This window comes from Coturnix japonica, chromosome 2, assembly GCF_054131305.1.
Source record: "Coturnix japonica strain WE chromosome 2, WE-NBRP24, whole genome shotgun sequence".
Taxonomy (NCBI): domain Eukaryota; kingdom Metazoa; phylum Chordata; class Aves; order Galliformes; family Phasianidae; genus Coturnix; species Coturnix japonica.
The window spans coordinates 73,441,934-73,459,884 of NC_140664.1; the positions used below are offsets into that span (position 1 = coordinate 73,441,934).

Sequence of the window (17,951 nt, forward strand, 5' to 3'; positions counted from 1 at the left end):
TTTAAGCTATTTACATCAATCCACATGCTATAAATTATGTCTAAACTCTCTTGTATTTCTGGAAAAGTGAATAAAATCATATAAGTTTATTTTGAATACAAGATCAGATATGGTATGCTGAGTGACACTTAAAAAGAATGAAACAGTAACTGTAGCTTATTTTCTGAAGCAATCTTGACACTAATGCTAAATTACAGCTTGGAAACATCTAGCATTTTTACCTTTATGAGAAAAGGCTTTTTACATATTTAACGTAATTCTAGGGAAAATATACTGGAATTATGTATAAAGATATGTACACTGTAACCAAAGGGCATTTATATTCCCCAGTAGAATACTTACAACAATTTTATTGCCATTTGGTGTCATTTTCTAACAGATATAAAATACAGCCAGTAAACAAACTAGACTTTAGATTTAAGCTGACAGCTGTTCCTTCAGAAGCAATATTCTGATATTTAATCTTAAGAATACTGAATATTTTACAATTGTTTGAGCAAACTGTACTTTTAGCATGTGAAGGACTACGTGCTTTTATATACAGTTCTTGGATCTGATAATGACACTAAAAAACAACCTTAGAATAATCTACAGATTTGTCGCTCCCACATACTCCCTGGGCAAATCAACAAATTGCCTCATGTTTTATTCTTAATTCCACAAATTCTTTTTATATACGCAATGTTACCATGAATATTGAGGCCTATTTTTTTTTCCTGTATGTGCATAAGCCATACAGTTGATTCCAATGGAGTTTATGCGTGTATCAGAGTGCAGATTTTTCTGGCTCTAACTTCATTATGGGAATAAATTGGCCTAGTTGACCGCAAAATCCCCACACACTGTTTTCATAAGGAGTCTCACTGCAGCAGTCACTGAAGATTCATGGAGAAGAGAAAGAACGAGGATTGCTCCAGCTCAGTGACTGAACCTGATATATTACCCACTGGTGTTGGTGTCAATTGGCTTCATCATCTCAGCAGACCCTGCAGTAGAAGGAAGAAAGATCTGGCTTTTCCATACTGTAAACTGGATAAACCAAGGTGGACTGTGAAGCATCAGTTTGTAGGGAGAGAGTGGTCAAAGGGGACCCTTTGGTGCAAATTTCTTCATGTTTATTGGTTTCAGCATCATCGTGCCGAGTCATTTGTAAAGACAGCCTGTTCACACTGAGTTGGTTTCCTGGAGATCCCTGTACAACTAGAAGTTAGTGGCAACGGTTTACCCCAGGCTGTGGAGCAAGAGTGATTCCACCCATACAAGTGCATCATCTGTGCAAATGTTGCTGGTTTAGATGGGCTTTGCCACGTGCTGCCTGGCCAGCTCTGAGATCTACTCTTTTCTCTTGAAAGCAATTAATATTTTGTACCCATGTTGAACAGGAGGATGATCACTACTGTTCTATATTAACACTCACAATCAAATTAGTAAAGCCTATAAATTTAAAGCCCTTCAGTTGAGGATCATGACTGCAGTCTTAGTTCCTCTTCAAATAAGAAGTAAGCCGGACTGTTTTATGTTATCTTTACCAGTATATATTTCTCCTTTAATGATGCAATTCAACTAAAGATGATCAGTTATGACATAAAATTGTTGTTCAGGTGTCTCTTTCCATCCCAATGAAAAAAGTTTCTATCTTTTTCTCTTAAATTGATCCAATACATCTTGCACATGACATGTCAGTTCTGTCCCAAAATGGACCCAGTCTGTTGTTCCATGTCTCCGTGCTGGCTAAGACAACCTGTTGTGATGGATGAAGAATAGGATGCACAGATTGCATTTCACCTGAGAAGTTACATCTGAAGATGTGCTGTTTTGGGTTGTTTACCCTTTCAAGTGTAAGACTGGGTCGTTTTCTCAGTGTTGGTCTTTATTTGTTTGCTTGATTTGTTTTAGTAAATTGAAATATAATCTTGAATGCAAACTGTCTAATGGTTTACCAGCTACTGTCAAGAGTATATTGCTTCATGCAGCTGGATGGAAATGCAGGAGACAGCACTTGGCCATTTTCCCCCTCTCTGGTTGTCTGCAAATCCCATGTTTGATCAGCTCCATACTACAGAAACCCACATAGCCGTAGGGAACAAGATGTATTTCCACCAAGTCCAGTGTACCTGTGGCTGCAATTGTGGTCCAACAGAACAAGCAGGAGGGCGATGAGACAGGTTCTCGGCAGGATGCACAGGCTTTCAAATCACCAGCAAATGACAGAACTACCTACACTGCAGTATCATAGCTTTGTTCTGGGTATGTATCTGCAATTTTAAATCACGCTGGCTTCTTTACCACTGGCAGAGAGCACAGGGTGAGCAGAAAGGGTTTCAGTACCTAGCTAACATATACACTGATATTTTATGGGCATGGATATTTACATTCTTGGGGCCTGGGGAGTTAGAGCTCTTTTACTCAGAAATTCATAGAAGAGATAGGAGCAACTCTGCCAAAACACATCCGTTCTCTCTGAGCAAACACTCATGAGAAAAATGTTGTCATATCACTGCAATTGTGTTACATAGCAAAAATTAGTGCTGATAATTAAAGGGTACATTCAAGGTTCTATTTTATATTTAAATGCTTCCCTTTCAGTCCCAACACACTTTAACACATGGATTTACTGTATTTTCAGTGATTTTCTGAATGGCTTTATTCCGTGAAGGTACAAATACTGATTACTGCAAATGTCTTTCGTATTCCTAAATGCTTGTAATGTTTCATGTGATTGTAAAATGTAGTTTTACCCGAATCAGCAGTAAAATGTCTGAAGTCAAAGGATAATTGCCAAAACAGCATTAACTTATTTTACCTGAATAAAAAATAACCTTTGAAAAAGTACCTTGCAGCTACACAGATCGACAAAATGCATCAATTATATTTTTGCTCACTTTATAATTACACAGCAGTGAGAGCATAGTGAACTTTCCTACACAGTTGATTAACCATAAGGTTACTGCTATTAAGCCATTTTCAGAAACAACAACTTGCACTGTAATTTAATAACAGAGCTCTGCACAACATCTGATCAAGTCTAAAAATCTGACATCCATACAAGCTTCAATTTAAAGTACACAAGTGAACAGCAGCACCTGTGTAGCAAAGGGTTCCTTGTCACTTTGGTCAGGAATGCAGGGTACAGGGATGATCACATTTGTAGGAAGCTTCCAACATCTGGGTAAGTAGGACAAAATCTCCAGGATGCTTTGATATTTTCTGTAGTATTTTCTCATATTATTGCAACTGGAAAAATACTGCTGTTTCTGTTGTTTCACTGGTGATACGTGTCCCCTTTTTTCCTTCTGTCTTCTTTGTATTCTGCAGGAACGTTTTGTGAAGCCCTGACAGCTATTGTTATCTCTGTCCAACCTGTCCTAAAGTTCATTTATACTATAAGAGAAATACACTAGAACAGTCTAAACCTGGACAACCTCTTAATGGAATGAAATGATAGTAAAAATAAGTTGGGAGCTGCACTGGTTAAGTGATACCTAGCTAAAAAGACAGCAGCCTACAATTAGTCCTATTGGTAGAGCAAGGAGAAATGATTTCATACTAAAAGAGAGGAGATTTAGATTGGCTATAATCAATAAGTGTGTTACAGTAGGGGTGATGAGGCACTGGAACATTTTGCTCAGCTATGTGGAGTATGCCTCATCCCTGCAGACAATCAAGGTCAGACTGGACAGGGTTCTGAGCACCCTGATGTAGCTGTAGATGTCCCTGTTCATTGCAGGGAAGTTGGACTAGATGACCTTTAAAGGTCTGAAATTTTCTTTACAATGGAGGATGCACAAGATTGCTCCCAAGTTCAACCACAATTTTTTATGTGAGCCAAGGATGTCCCCTACTTTCCCTGTATCATACAGTTCCAGAGGTTACAGCACATTTCTGCTTTCCAGGGTATCAAACACAGAAATAATTAAAAGAAAAAATAAAAATGAAATGCTTTATCAGAGGGATAGCAGGAGTATATAAAAATGCAATAAAAATTAGAGATTATTCCTGTACGTTAAACAGTGCTTGTGTTAAAGTAGATTGAAAACAGCAAAATTAATATAAAAGTTACTGTATTACTGGAGTGATCTGCGCTTTTCCAAGGTAAAATTTAAGTATCAACAACAGATAGACAGAGCTGAGGATCTGCTACTTCTCAGTGCTGGGAATTTTATTTATTCTCACATTCATCTGAGCAAAACCTCTTTTCCATGGGCACTCCAGAAAGAGAAGAGGAGCAGAGCCAGGACACGCTTGTGCAAAATGCTACTCACATGACACAAACTGGGGGTCTGACATGGGATGTGGTAGCTGCAAGTGAGCTGAGCTGGAGGTGAGGCAGTGTCTTGGCTTTATAACCTATTTCCAGTTCTATAACACATCATCTCCTCCTCATGGCCACTTTTTTTCTTTTTTCTTTGAAGGTCTATTCTTCATTCATTAAAATCTTATCCATGTGTCAAGAACATCATAAGAAGAAATTATTAAAAGCAGTGGGCGTAAAGATCCTCATTCTGCTGCTTTACTGAAGTGCTTAGAGTCTGAGAAAAATTAGGTGAATTCACATTTCACATGTGTTTAAATTGCTAATCTCATGGCTGTATCTGTATTAGTGAATACATTTGCAGTAACATTTACTTTATAATATTTTGGCAGAACTGTTATAAAAATTGTTATAAGGCCTAGGAGTGGAACTGAACCATGAAAGCTAAATTGTAAGCTGCTGTAAAGCTGAGTTATTAGTATGACAGAATAAAATTTCACACACACAGGAGCTTCTAAGCTGCGATATTTTGAGAGCAAGAAGAGAGAGGTGGGGAAGTGTGATCAAAGTCATCTCAGTTCGTTCTGATACTTCACTGAACGCTGCCATATTAATGTGTTGGCTTTGTCCGTTCTCTTTTTAAGGCATTTGGTGATATTCCTGGAGTAAGTCTTCTGGGTAATGAAGTGAGCACAGCCCAGGAGCATGTAAGCAAATTGGACAGTGTGCTGCATACATCTTCACACATCGAGCTGAGGGAGAGGAAAAAGTACAGCTAAAGGTATTATTCTCGATTTCCATACCTAGCTGAAAAATAGTACTGATACCTAAACAAAAAAACTATGGGATATATAGGAAGCAGGCCTTTGGAAAAGATAGTTTCTCTTAGAAACATTAGGGTGCACTTGGTTAGGAGGAAGTTTCACAGCAGCATTTTCCACTGGGCCATCTTCCTTGTGTGGTGTCATAAGTCTGTCACAATAGTCCTGGAGGCCTGAGGAGCTGCCATTCCTTACCCAAACCAATTGCACGTTCCTCTCTGAGCTTTGGTACAACAGTAATGCAGTCTGGAGCAATCTGTCTGTAGCAAGGGCCAGCTCTGCAAGTATGCTGCAAACATGCATAAATAAGGAAGATGTAGACATGGCACTGAGGGACGTAGTGGTGATGGGTGGATGGCTGGATTAGATGATCTTACAGGTCTTTTCTAACCTTAATGGTTTTGTGATTCTAAAGCATGTACTTCAGTGTTCTCTATCTCTTAGACTTGCATTTCATTTTGCGTCTTGTGCTGAGAAGTGTCGATCCTTTCCAGAGTCTACACAGGTTTGTGTAAAGTGGAGATTGCCTGCATATGTCAAATTGTCAAATGAAGCTGCTACTGATAAAAGTGTTAGTTACGGGCAATTGTGGAACACACTCAGCATCCCTAGACATTACTATTTATGCAAGATATACCTTTCCTCTCATTTCTTTTGCATGGTCTCAGTGATGCCATGGATAGTACTGAGTCCTACCAGTGCAGGCTTTCAAATGCACTCTCAGGAGCAAAGTTTGGCTGAAAGCACGTAGCCACTTTTAAATCCATGAATTTTAAATCCAGAAAAGTTCAGATAAGGCACAGTTTTTCAAAGTAAAATGGGTAAATTTACTTTGTGGACTCTTGTACATGCATCACTCTTGTTGGGGTAATTATGACCCATTTATTTATATCCCCCATGTATTTATATCATACCTGTCTCCACAATATTTATTTATATTTATTTATTTTGTAATCTTTAGGAAATCCTGTTACTTCTGACAAGAGAAAATTCCTGGAAGACTGTGTAGACCACTGAATTGTTTACAACATCATTTACATCCACGGTACAATTACTCTCTGACAGGATTTACAGTTCTGATGTCCATACCTCTCTGCATAGAGCATTATCCTGCAAATGCATGGTTCGTTGCCCTTCTATGGCTTCAACAAACGTTTTAGTGTGAGGAGCTCACTGAAGCATATCACGGATCTGATATATAATTATTACATGTGAGTTTTTTCCTTCCAAACAGTGGGATTTATCAGGTTCTTTGTACCTGCCTGCCCTTCTAGATTTGGGGAAAATATTGCTGATTTGTCATTCATTTCATGAATCAAATGGCCAGTGTTTTCAGTAATCATTCAAAGCACAACAAGTAATTGAAAGGATGCAGAGATGCCCAGAAGAGGAACAATGATGGCTTCATGCCATGAAAACCCACCAGTTCAGAAGCCAAGTCCCAACCGGCTGCAAAATGTACATGATCCCAAAGATCAGCTTGCTAGGGTCTTAATGTTGGGCAAACCTCCTTCTCTGGGAGCTACAGCATCTGAAAACAACCTGGAGATTATCCTTATGCTTTCTTATTTGTACTAAAGTGTTGCTCATTATTTTGAACCAGTTAGTGCCTAGTCTATTTGGCTTCATACAAATGTATAAGAAATGAAGTCCGTGCCCCAAAGGCAAGATCTGTAAGACAGCAGAAGGAGAAGGTGGGAAGGCAAACAGAAGTAAGAAAAGTGAAATGCTTCTTCCAAGGTCATGAATGTCAGCAGCAAATGCAGAAATAGAGGGCAGGCTGCCAGTGCCCTGACTCTTGGTCTTCTCTGTGCTAGAATCTTGTTGTTTTTTTTTTCTCTTGGAAATGCAGACAAAAAAGGGAAGTGTCTCATCTTCCTGCAGTTTTGAATCATTCGCATACAACACTTATTCAATTAACAGAATATCAGTGACAAATATGCTTTTCTGATGTGCCTTTTTCAGGCTGGTAAGTTATAACTTTTTACAGATGCAATTGCCTCTATAAGATCTTTCCTGATGCCTTGAACACTGTTGATTAATTTTGATATGTAAACCTATGATTTATCTCCCCCCAGATTATCATTAAATTACACTACACTGCAACCCATAAATTTAAATGTCAATCCTGAAAGCAGTTTGTTTCTGGTTTTTTGGTGTTTTTTTTCCTTCTTCTAATTGATTTGTGTGCATAAGTGTGTGTTTGTACATGTAACATCAGGACACGAATGGTGTTAAAAATCTGCCGAAGCAGTGATGTAATTTTGGTGATTTCTTTTGCATCAGATATCACTTGGATAGCTATTCTCTGTCATTGCAGGAATAAAATTGTCTTCTTAATTTTTGCTTTGCCTTTTGACATCTTGAACTGTCATATATAATTTAGAAAAAGAAGCTAACTGAAGAGAAGCTGTCTAATCCCAGAATTTTTCTGTGGAATCTTTCTACCAGAGTGGAGTTAGACTATTCACCAATTGCCTCAGCATCTGATGAGTGACACAATCTGGCAGAGGTCACTAGGATTGCTTGTGTACATGGCTGTTCTGTGCTATGAGCTGACCTCCTTCTTTATGACCTCCTGCTGCTTATGCAAAGTGGTACCAGGATAAACTACTGTAGGCAGCACTGTACTTTACCCATCTTCTTGGCCTCAGTTTTGTATTTGAATGTGACTGACTGTGATAATAAAAATCTCTTTGGGCAGTAGTATATACTAAGTTGCCTACACTGAATTAAGATATTCCAGTTTGGATTTGTAAGATTTTTACTGTGTTATAGGTATTATGCCAGTATATCTAGACAGTAGGAGTCAAATGGCTGGGGCCAGGCTCTTCTTGTTGGTTCCCAATGACAGAAGAAGGGGCACTGGGCACAAAAAGGAAGAATTTCCACAAGAACATGAGATATATTTTCGTTACTGCGAGGGTGAAAGAGCACTGGATCAGACTCTGCAGCTACAACCTCATGTAGGGAACCTGCATTAGCTGGGGGTTGGACTGCATGGTCTCTCTTTCAGGCCCTACAGTTCTGTAATTGTTGACTCTGGTTTAGTCTGGTAGTAGGACTGACTCTACCTGTGGAGACAGCTTATGACACCTTCAGTTCCAATAGTACTGTTTATTTTTTTAACAAATGTGGATCTGGACCCAAGTTTCTATTCAGCCCAAAGAACCTGGTCCACTGTTTTTATCACCTCAGCTACGTTTCCACTGAATTTCATCTGATCTGGAATGTATAATTTTGCAACAGTACCTATTCTTGAAATATAAATTTAAAGTAGGCTTAAATATTATGTAGCATTTTACCTATTAATTCTGATTACTCACGTTCAGTGTGTTCCCATGGTTGTTGGTCAGTATATATTTGGTTATATTTGGCTTTGAAATTGTTTTCTAAAGTGCCCCTACCAGCAGCATCATTCATAATGCTCATTTATAGTTGGATAGTAATTACCTGCCTATGCAGTGTTCCTTTACAACAATTTTCTCCCGTGTAGCTATATATATGTAGTCATTACTGAAAAGTGTAAATAAAGAATCCTTTTAGTGGTGTAGTTTCCCTAGGTACCTACTGTGCTCTTATTATCTAAAACATACTCCCCATCTGTAGTTCTGTTCTATTAAAGGATAAAGACATAAGTATGAATTAAAAATTAAAATGCTTGTTGTAGATTGGAGAGCAAGGTCTATTAGAATATATCTGGCACTACGCTCACAGTGCAATAGATAGATTACACTAAGCACCAGTTAAGCAAGAGGATGAAAAATGAGTGATTTTCATCATTCAGTTAAATATAGTGCTAAGTGGTATGTGCTAGCATTAAAAGCAAATTACTTAGCACTTCACCAATCACAGCATGAGAGCATTCCATTGGAAGCAGTATTTCCAGTGATGCTCAGTCCTCAGTTTTATTAAATAAATCAGCTGTTAATGCTTAAGGAAGCAGTTGAAGATGTATTGCTATGATAATGAAAAGATTGGAAATGTAAAAATAAAGAGAAACAGTACCTCATTTTAATTAAACACCCTATGGAAACCTGCCTCTCTCTTAACAACAAAAGCCCAAATGCTTGTAGATAGGTAATATGTAATATTTACATCTCCTCTACCTTGTTCAGGTCTGTCTTTCTTACTAATGAATATGGCTTTTCATTTTTTTCTTTTTTCCTTCTTTTTTTCTCTATAATGACATCTTTTTTTTCTCATAAATCTGCCACCATGTCACTGAACACTTTGATGAGCTTTTCTGATCCCCTCTTATATCTCCTTGATAGGATATTATTAACCAAGAATCTAGAGATGAGGAGCCTGATCTTCAGCACAGGTACTTTATGGCCACTCAGTTAAAGAAAGGCGACAGAGATCTGAGAATTACTTCATCAGAGGTGCTGGCACGGAGGGCAACCTTTATATCATACAGCATTATTATTTCCTCTACAGCTATGGGCATTAGGACATACTTGGTAGCTTTGGGGAATTGGCTCTTGCAAAGCATCTGCTGCCAGAACGTGTAGAAGCTGTGAACAATCACAAACACTTCTAAGCTTCAGACCATCCCTAATCCCTAAACTGCTTCCAATCTGATGGACATACCTGGTAGGAGACAAACAGCAAAGGTCCTGAGGACAACACAAACAGGAGTTGAGCCAGGGTCTGACTCACAGCTCTTCAAAAGTCATTGCTAAAAGGACAGTTTGCTCAAGAGAAGAAGGATAATGAAGGATATGGGGCAATCAGCTTAAGCTATTTTTTCTTTACTTTCTTACTGTTTGGAGAATGAGCCATAGCCAAGAGATAAGCTAGATACAGTTTACCTGTTTTTAATACAAAAGTTAGCTGGAGACGTGTTGAGTTTTATTCAGGCCCTACGTTTCTGGAGTTGTAAGGTCTAGTCAAAAGTATCTTTTCCATTTGTGCATAACATTAAAATCAGTGAAGCCCCATAGAGCAGATTTTTTTCCACTAGCAGTGTAGGAGAAAGATGTTGGACCTGGAAGAAATATTTTGCATGTTTCAAAATGTTTCCGTGTGAATAAAGATCAATATTTTACAACATATGTTCTAAAGTAAGGCACTTACAGAATACTTCCTTCTATTGGTCTAGCAGATTTTCATAGTCATTCATCTGTTTTCTTTTACTTAAATACGCACTCTGAATTTTGTCTTCCTTGTTTTACAAGTTATTTATTCAAAGTGCCTTTTAATGCTCAGACCTTAAAACAACATAAATTCTTCTTGGTACCAATATAACATTTCCTTCTAAAAATATTTAAGTATATAATATTTAACCTAGGTTTCAAAATACAGAATTCCTCTTTTCATTTTCTTGGCTAACATGTACAAGTACTGATGCATCTTTTCTAGGTATGCCAGTCCTGTCATATACCCTAATATGAACTAATGACACCAGGTTGACTTAACTGAACATAATAGGACATATTTCTATGACATTCTTTACAGTAGATACATGCATGGATCTTGCTACTTGTTAACGAAATTGGTGAAGTTCCTCATCTGTACTGAGACACACATTTATAATAGCTCTGTACTCCAAAAGTGCAGAGACCTTCTGCTATAAAATAATACAAGTAAAAATAATAATAATTAAAAAAAAAAAAGCCCTCTAAACAGCATTATTTCATATTCATTTTGGAATTCTGCCATGCAATGAAGGAAATAATAACACTGAATTTGGAGCAATAAACAGTTATCTTTGGATCTAAAAACAGTGTGTGAATGTGTGTGCTTGTGTATAGAATGAAAGCAGGACAGATTTCAGTGGCAATGCTTTGTATATTCCACACATTATCTTTAGTTGGTCTGTTGTCTATGCTACATATTTTCTTCCCATTATTATTATTTTTTTCATTAAAAGCCAGCATTTGAAAGCTTTTGTGTTTTTCCAGAAATATTACCTGTGAATATATAAGAGAGTTTGGAGTATACAGTTTGGAGCAGTACTTAAAAGCAGAGGGCCAGTCTGTGCTCCTCTGACAGCCAGAGGGAATTTACAGACAGCGTTAAAAGAGCATAATGTGGTTCAAAAAGAAAATAATGAGATCAGATTAAGAGCTATTGCATGCAGGTTTCTGATTTTCAGCCTTCCTCTTCTACCCTTGCTGTGGACACAAGCTCTGAGCACAGCTGTGCCACCTGAAGTGATCATCTGCAGCTGCTTTCTCACGTGGGAGCTGCTCCCGTGAGAGCTCTCCCTCACCCGTTTCAGGATGAGCAAATGCCTTGCATTACAGACATCCAAGCTTCACAGGGCTATTTTAACTGAGACACCTGCGAGAATATTTACATGAATGGCTCCACCTGCAGATCTGAGTGCACTCATTTTCGAGAGAAGGGTGGTGAGCACTGGTGGGGCTGATGACGTTAGTCCTTCATCCAGCACAGCTGCAGCTGAAATGGATTTCTGCTTTGTGTGCATCTCTGTGTTGTACATGTTTATTTAGAAGTCTTGTGTTTCTTATTCGACTGCAAATGTTGTGAGCGGTAAGGAAGATCTTTGAGGTGGGAGTTCTCACAGATGGTTAAGTAACTGAGATTTTACATGGATTTTAATGCTCATTTGAGACTGAGATGGAAAAAAAAAAACCACAACACAAATGCAAGGAGTCTATGCTGTGAGAATGCAAGGGAAAGCAGCAGCAGGAGACTACACCTACATTAGCAATAGTACAGTACAGTAGGAATGGATCCACAGTGGAAAATAGCTGGTGCTGCAGGTCTGGCATCCATGCCACACACTGTGATGGTTTACTTCAGATTATTTTCATCTGGTTCTTTGGTCTTAGCATCCATTATGATGGTGTAAAGTAGGTTTATTCCTAGAATAAACGTTCAGAAATAAATTTGAATGGTCTTCCAGCCTTATTTCATCTAAGCAAGGCACTGAATATATGCCAAGATTGCCAAAGTGTGAACAAAGCTCAGGTAGTAGAAGCAACAAGAAGATGCCACAAAAGCTTATCTAAAGCTACCCAGGTCACGTGGGTAGGACAGACACAAAATGTCCATCTAATTGATCAAAGCTGATGCCTGTCCACTATGAGAATGCTCATGGCTCTGTAGTGACTTATAGTCCCAGCCCTACCATGGTTACCAGCGAAGTCATTAAGTAGCTCAGTGTTTTGAAACTCATAAATAGTCCCACGTGATTATTAGCTTTCATTCTAATATCACTGGTGGTATGTATCCTCTTTTAGCTTTGTTAGGATATATGGAGAACTTAATGGACATTACTATAAAAAGGCAAATGTAATTGGCTGCGCTTCTGGCTTCCTCCAGCATGTTTGCTGGTCACTTTTTGTAGCTGGGACTGCTCATCTGCTATAGATGGGGAGTCCTATTCAGTCTGCAGGCTGCAGTCCTTTGCTGCTCACTTAGCTGGAGCTTATGCTGTCCTAGCTGTGATATTCCTGGGTGAGATGAAACAAAAACATGCTGGGAATGATATTGGTTCAAGTGAAGGACCCGACCTGATGACTTCTCAAGGTTTCTGATGAATGGGACCTGAATGGCATCATACACAGTCAGAGTCAGGGCTACAGTGATTATACTGGCTTTACAATGTTCCTGAAAGGGAGTGATTTGTCTGGGTAATTAGGTCAGGATCATAATAGTTTGGCTTTCTTTTATACTTGTTATATGGATCGCTCTTATTCTCTTTTTTTTTTCTTCTGAGCTCGGGCTCAGTACAATTTCAAAATTGACATGGTCCTTATCAGAAGTTAGTAATTGGATGATACAAGCTGTTTGTTTGATAAAGCTGAAATGTTCATTTTTGGTTTCTAAAAGCTAATAGGCATTGTTCCTTCTTTGACATTTGATTTTAATGGCTGTAATGTTGCTCCTGTCTCAACAGCTATATGTCTGGGTGTTTTTCTTGATTCCCCGCTTTCTCTGCAGGAGACTAACTCTTTAACTCTTCAGCTTCTGGTATTGGAGGTGGTATCCTCATTGCTCCAAATGCATCAGTATTCTGTGGAGTTTTCACAGGCAAAGTGCTGGGATTCAGTGGTGAATTAAAGCTGAAGCAGGGGTTTAGTTTTTCCTCTGTCTTCTGAGCTTCAGTTAGTTCAGAAATAATGTAATCATAAAAAATACCTTTGCTGTAGTTCTGCTTCAGTGTGATCCTATGAAAGTTGCTGAGATGGGGAAAAGCTTTACTAAGAAAAAGAGCACTAAAAAACTCCTCTGACCATTTTGTTTGCCATTGATAGAGTTCTCTGAGGTACCACTTTTTTTTTTTTTTTTTTTTTTTTTTCCTATAAGACTGGCTTACTGCAGTTCCTTTTCCTTTAGCCTTCAAGCAAAATCAATTCATGAACTATGCAACACTGCTTTAAGGCTCTTTTTATGAGGCAAGCCTAATCTACATATGGCATTGTCCTCACTTTACAGTCTTTTAATTGGCTACAAGCAGCTTACCATATTGATTGAAAAATTCTTTCTTGTTACATTTAGAGCTATAGCTAATTATGATCTTTCTCCTCTCCTTGTCTTCTTGATTTGTAGTTCAAGCCCCCTTCTCAGGAACTCCCTCCTTTCTCTTTCAGCCCAGAGTGTCCTCTACTAGAGCACACTTAAGCCCTGGCTCTGTAACACCTCATGTTAAAGATGCTGCTGTTAGCAAGGCACAGAATGAAATGGGCCCCTGCTCTAAGGTCAGATGGCAAATTCTACATTCCAAATAAATACAGGGATGCTTCAGAAAATATCATTGTGTTAGCCTAAGGTTGGATGTTTAGAGAATATTTCACCAGTGAAATAGAAAATATAAATTAAAAAAAAAAGAAATAGAGCCTAAGGGTTCTGTGGTTTTATGGGGGCTAAAGAGAGGTTATGTGGAAATGTTCAGTCAGTAAATAAAATGCATATTTCATTACAGTTAAATACAGGAGGATCCTCACTGAAAGGGTTGTTAAAAACAACAGTTGTCACTCTTGATAACTGTAAATATGCAGCAAAGTTAATTCATTAACTTATTATTGTGGAAGGAGTAGCAGAATAAAATGTTATGATGAAGTATTATTTTCCAGCTATTTGACTGCAGTAATTTCTCCTAGGCTATAATCTGATGATATACGAACTTCTAATTCCTACAAAAAAAAATAAAGAAGTGTTAAATATTGCAGAAAATCCATCTTATTTTTAGGACAGGGGCATCAGATTACTGTACAATCCTGACTGCTGATGTAATCAATAGGAAATCTGTCTAAGAAAGATGTGAAATGGCATGCCACGCTGTGTCATGAGTAAAGCTGATTGAAAAATTCCACTTGACGCTCTGTGTCGCAGGAATTTTAGCATAATTCAGGGACTCAAATGAGAGTTATTCAAAGATCTGGAAAACACTGTCATCAATCTCTTTGGAATATAATGTGTGAATTATTTTTATTGTTCCGTGTCTTTGGAATCTGTATTTCCTTCTTTTATGCCTTCTTTTATGTTCTTAATTCAAATGAGATCAAACGTGTTCTGTCTGAATGTCATATCTATATATGTATACATATATAGATATATAGTATAGCTATAATTAACTGTGTGAATAATTACTAGTTGCAACTGAACAATTTGGATGGATAGTTTCATTAAGAAAACAACATGGGGTCATTATAAGGTTCTGGTCTCTGCCCCCAGTTCTAGAAAAAAATAGTTCTCTAAACCACCAATCTGAACTGGTGATAAAATATCCCAAGTAGGCTCACATTAAGCTGGGTAATATGCAGGCTGCTTGATTTGTATTGAATATGTGTCTGGTGGCTGGAACCCACTGTAATGAACTAGCCCACAAATCACAGCTTAATGGGAATCTACTTATACATATTGCTTAATTAAAAGTTGTGAGCTTATTAACATGTGTCTTTGGCACTGAGCTTTGGGGATGTAATCTCTGTGCAAATAAGACTAGGTTGTAAAACTTTTATAGATTGATGATGATATTAAATTCCATACCTTAATAACCCATCATTTTCCCAAAGAATGGTTTGTATCCTGTATTTATTCACTGCTTTGACAAATCATTTGTTTGCAATTCCTTACAGTGTAAGACTTTTTGTACTTTTATTTGAGAAGGTGGGGCTGCTGATATTTTGTCTACTTCTGTTGCTTCTTCTTTTTTTTTTTTGGGGGGGGGGGGGTGTGATGGGTAGCAGGGAGGTTGTCAATAACTATAATGGCTGACATGCAGGCTCAGAAACTTTAGTTATTACAGATACACCACACCATTAGTTAGAGTTGTGCCAGTGTTTCTGTTATAAACTTCTGTTTTCAGGGCTTTATAACTCTACTGTGAAAATTTGCTTGGGGCTCAAACTTGAAGTTCTGAAAATGGGAGAAAATTTCTGAGCAATTAAAAATAAATCAATCCATAGTATGTCCCTCTTTGTTTAGTTGCACAACTTCATTTTCCATTTCTGCATAGCCAGCTTAGAAACAATTTCTTCCAATTTCTTTTTGTTTGTTTGTTGTACGTAATATGCTAAGCAGGCTGTTTCTCCTTCATCATCTCAACTAATTCCACTTAATGTTTTATATTGCTTTCATTTTACTTAAAATAATAATATCAGAGTAAAGGAATCTCTTGTAAGCTTCTAAAAACATGACTTCTGAATGAGATACTTCCTCTGTGAAAAATCTTAGATTATTTCATCCTGTTTGGCATGTCCCCTTAGATACTTTGCAGTAAGATAGTGCCACATGAAAGAAAGAGGTAAAAAAATGGTAAACAGACGAGTTTTCCATATTTTTTTCAAGTAACTGATTCCAATAGATTTCATGAATGTCATGTACAACATAGCTGTCCTTTCTGAAGAGAAGCGCAGCTTTTCAGATTACATTCCCTTAATCACAGGTCCATGAAGGATCAATGAAACAAAAGTCTAATTCTCACTAGCTTCAATGGATTCCTCTTAAAAAAGGAAAAAAAAAAATAAAAAAATCAGAGGAAGGTACTAATAGCTGTGATATAAGTTCTCCACCTCATGCCTCATCCCCCAGCTCAATGTCCCAACTGGGAATATACATGGTGAAGAGCTTTGGTTATCCCCATCTCACCTCTGCCAAAAAGGGAATAGAAACCATTTCAAACGGATGTGCTTCTTCACACAAGAAAGTTGTCTTTTCTGCTCGTGTCAGATAAATGAGTAACAGCAAATAAAACCAGCTTTCCTTGAAGGACTTCAAAGTGGGAGGTAAGGACTGGACTGTCCATGGGATGTTTCTCTAAACACACAGGGAGATGGGCATGATTTCTTCTGCTCTTGTATTTGTGGCCAGTCACAGTCTATTATGAGGCCTAAACGTCGTCGTGAAACTGAAAACTTTGGGCTGAAAGCTTTGGATTCTGTTATTACCTATTACAAATACAGGAATTTTAAAGAAAAATTTCTGGAGAGGACTACTAAATGACCTCAATCTAGATTCTATTCTAGGCCTTCATATCACCATGGATGCAGCAATGGGATTCAATCACAACAAGCTGAGGTCCAACAGACCTGGATCAAGGAGTGTCATTTCACACACCCTGGGTTGTAAGGAGCCTGAAACAACAGTTGGTGTATGCATGAGTTTTTGCAGCATTATGATGGAGTATCAAGCACAAATGACTAAGAAATGGATTTTTATTCCTAGAGTATGGGACTTATGAATATGTAGTAATGGAAGAAGTAGGAAATTGTTTTCAATATACATGCTAAGATAAACTGACAAACAGTATAAGCTAACCTGTATTCACTGCTTATGGCAATTGAATAAACTGAGGTAGAATAAATCAGTCATGAGGGATTTTTATAGCCCTCAAAGTTTGAATCAGGACAGACTCTTTTCTTGCAGTTTTCTCTCTCTTTTTTTTTTTTTTCCCTTTTTTTCTATTTTTTTTTTCTTCATTTTTTTCTGTAGTTCTGACAGCTTAAAAAATAGTTGGCACAAAGCTCAGATACTTTGGCCAATTAATTGGAAAATATCAAGTCAGATGGGGTTTTGATTTCAGACTTTACAATAGTATAACAAAAAGGAATTTTGAAACAAGTAGTTGGTTCAACCTGAATTGTAAAAAATGTTTAATTAAAAAATGTAGGCACTGACAGCTGAATATTCTTGAGGGAAATTATTTTGACAAAGAAACTCAGCAACACTTCCACATATATTCATAAATCCATTTGATGGCACCTTTTTGTCTAACAAAATTTTCCCCTGCTCTAATCCCAAAGCTACACTCTTAGGACCTGACTCAAGAAAGCAATTAAATACCACTGAAGTCTGTGGAACTTGAAAAAGCATTTGAAGTCTTGAACATGTTAAGTTCTTGGCCTGATTCCTTCTGAATTTCATTCTTTAGAAATCTACTCTTTCTTAATTAATTTGATTAAGTAGCATTTTGTCTGAGACACTCTCCATTGTGAAGAAAAGTAAGAAAAGCTACTTGGCAGTTAGACTAATGAGAAAATGATAATTTCTCTAATACCCTGCCAGGGTCCAGTAAAATACTACTCGTATTAAAATAAAAGTTATATTTCCCTAATCTTTTAGAGATGTGTGATTCTTTCAAAATGATATTCAAATCAAAGACTTATTACTGTCCCAAGCTTTGGCTCATTTGTTCTCTAAGAGGTATGCTTGAATGCTAGCAAAGAAAAAGGAGAATTAATTGTGTCTTGCCTGACTCACTTTCGTATATCATTTCCACAATTTATTTATTTAATTTTATTTTTTTATCAGTATTGACTTATGACTTTTGAATGGTCTTGCTCCTTAGCTAAACATTGCATTGCAAATAAATTTTGCCCATTATTTTACCTGGATAAGAAGCTCAGAGACAATAACCCCAGCCCTCTATGTGTACTAAAGGCAGCTGAAGTGATTAACTC

At 37.6% G+C, this 17,951-nt stretch overlaps 1 protein-coding gene across 2 annotated transcripts in view; it reads left to right on the forward strand.

The window, feature by feature from the left end:
- Nucleotides 1-5,178, forward strand: part of LOC107309587 (uncharacterized) — a 167,670-nt gene extending 162,492 nt beyond the window's left edge. The window contains exon 21 of one of the 2 annotated variants that reach the window (XR_014942755.1): nucleotides 4,897-5,033. Coding sequence is in view for 1 of the 2 variants with exons in the window: in XM_085537754.1 (XP_085393880.1) it covers nucleotides 4,897-5,031 (135 nt within the window). In the remaining variant the exon portion in view is untranslated. Of the gene's footprint in view, nucleotides 1-4,896 lie in introns of both variants that reach the window. The other variant, XM_085537754.1, reaches the window with a different exon arrangement.
- Nucleotides 5,179-17,951: the final 12,773 nt, after the last annotated feature.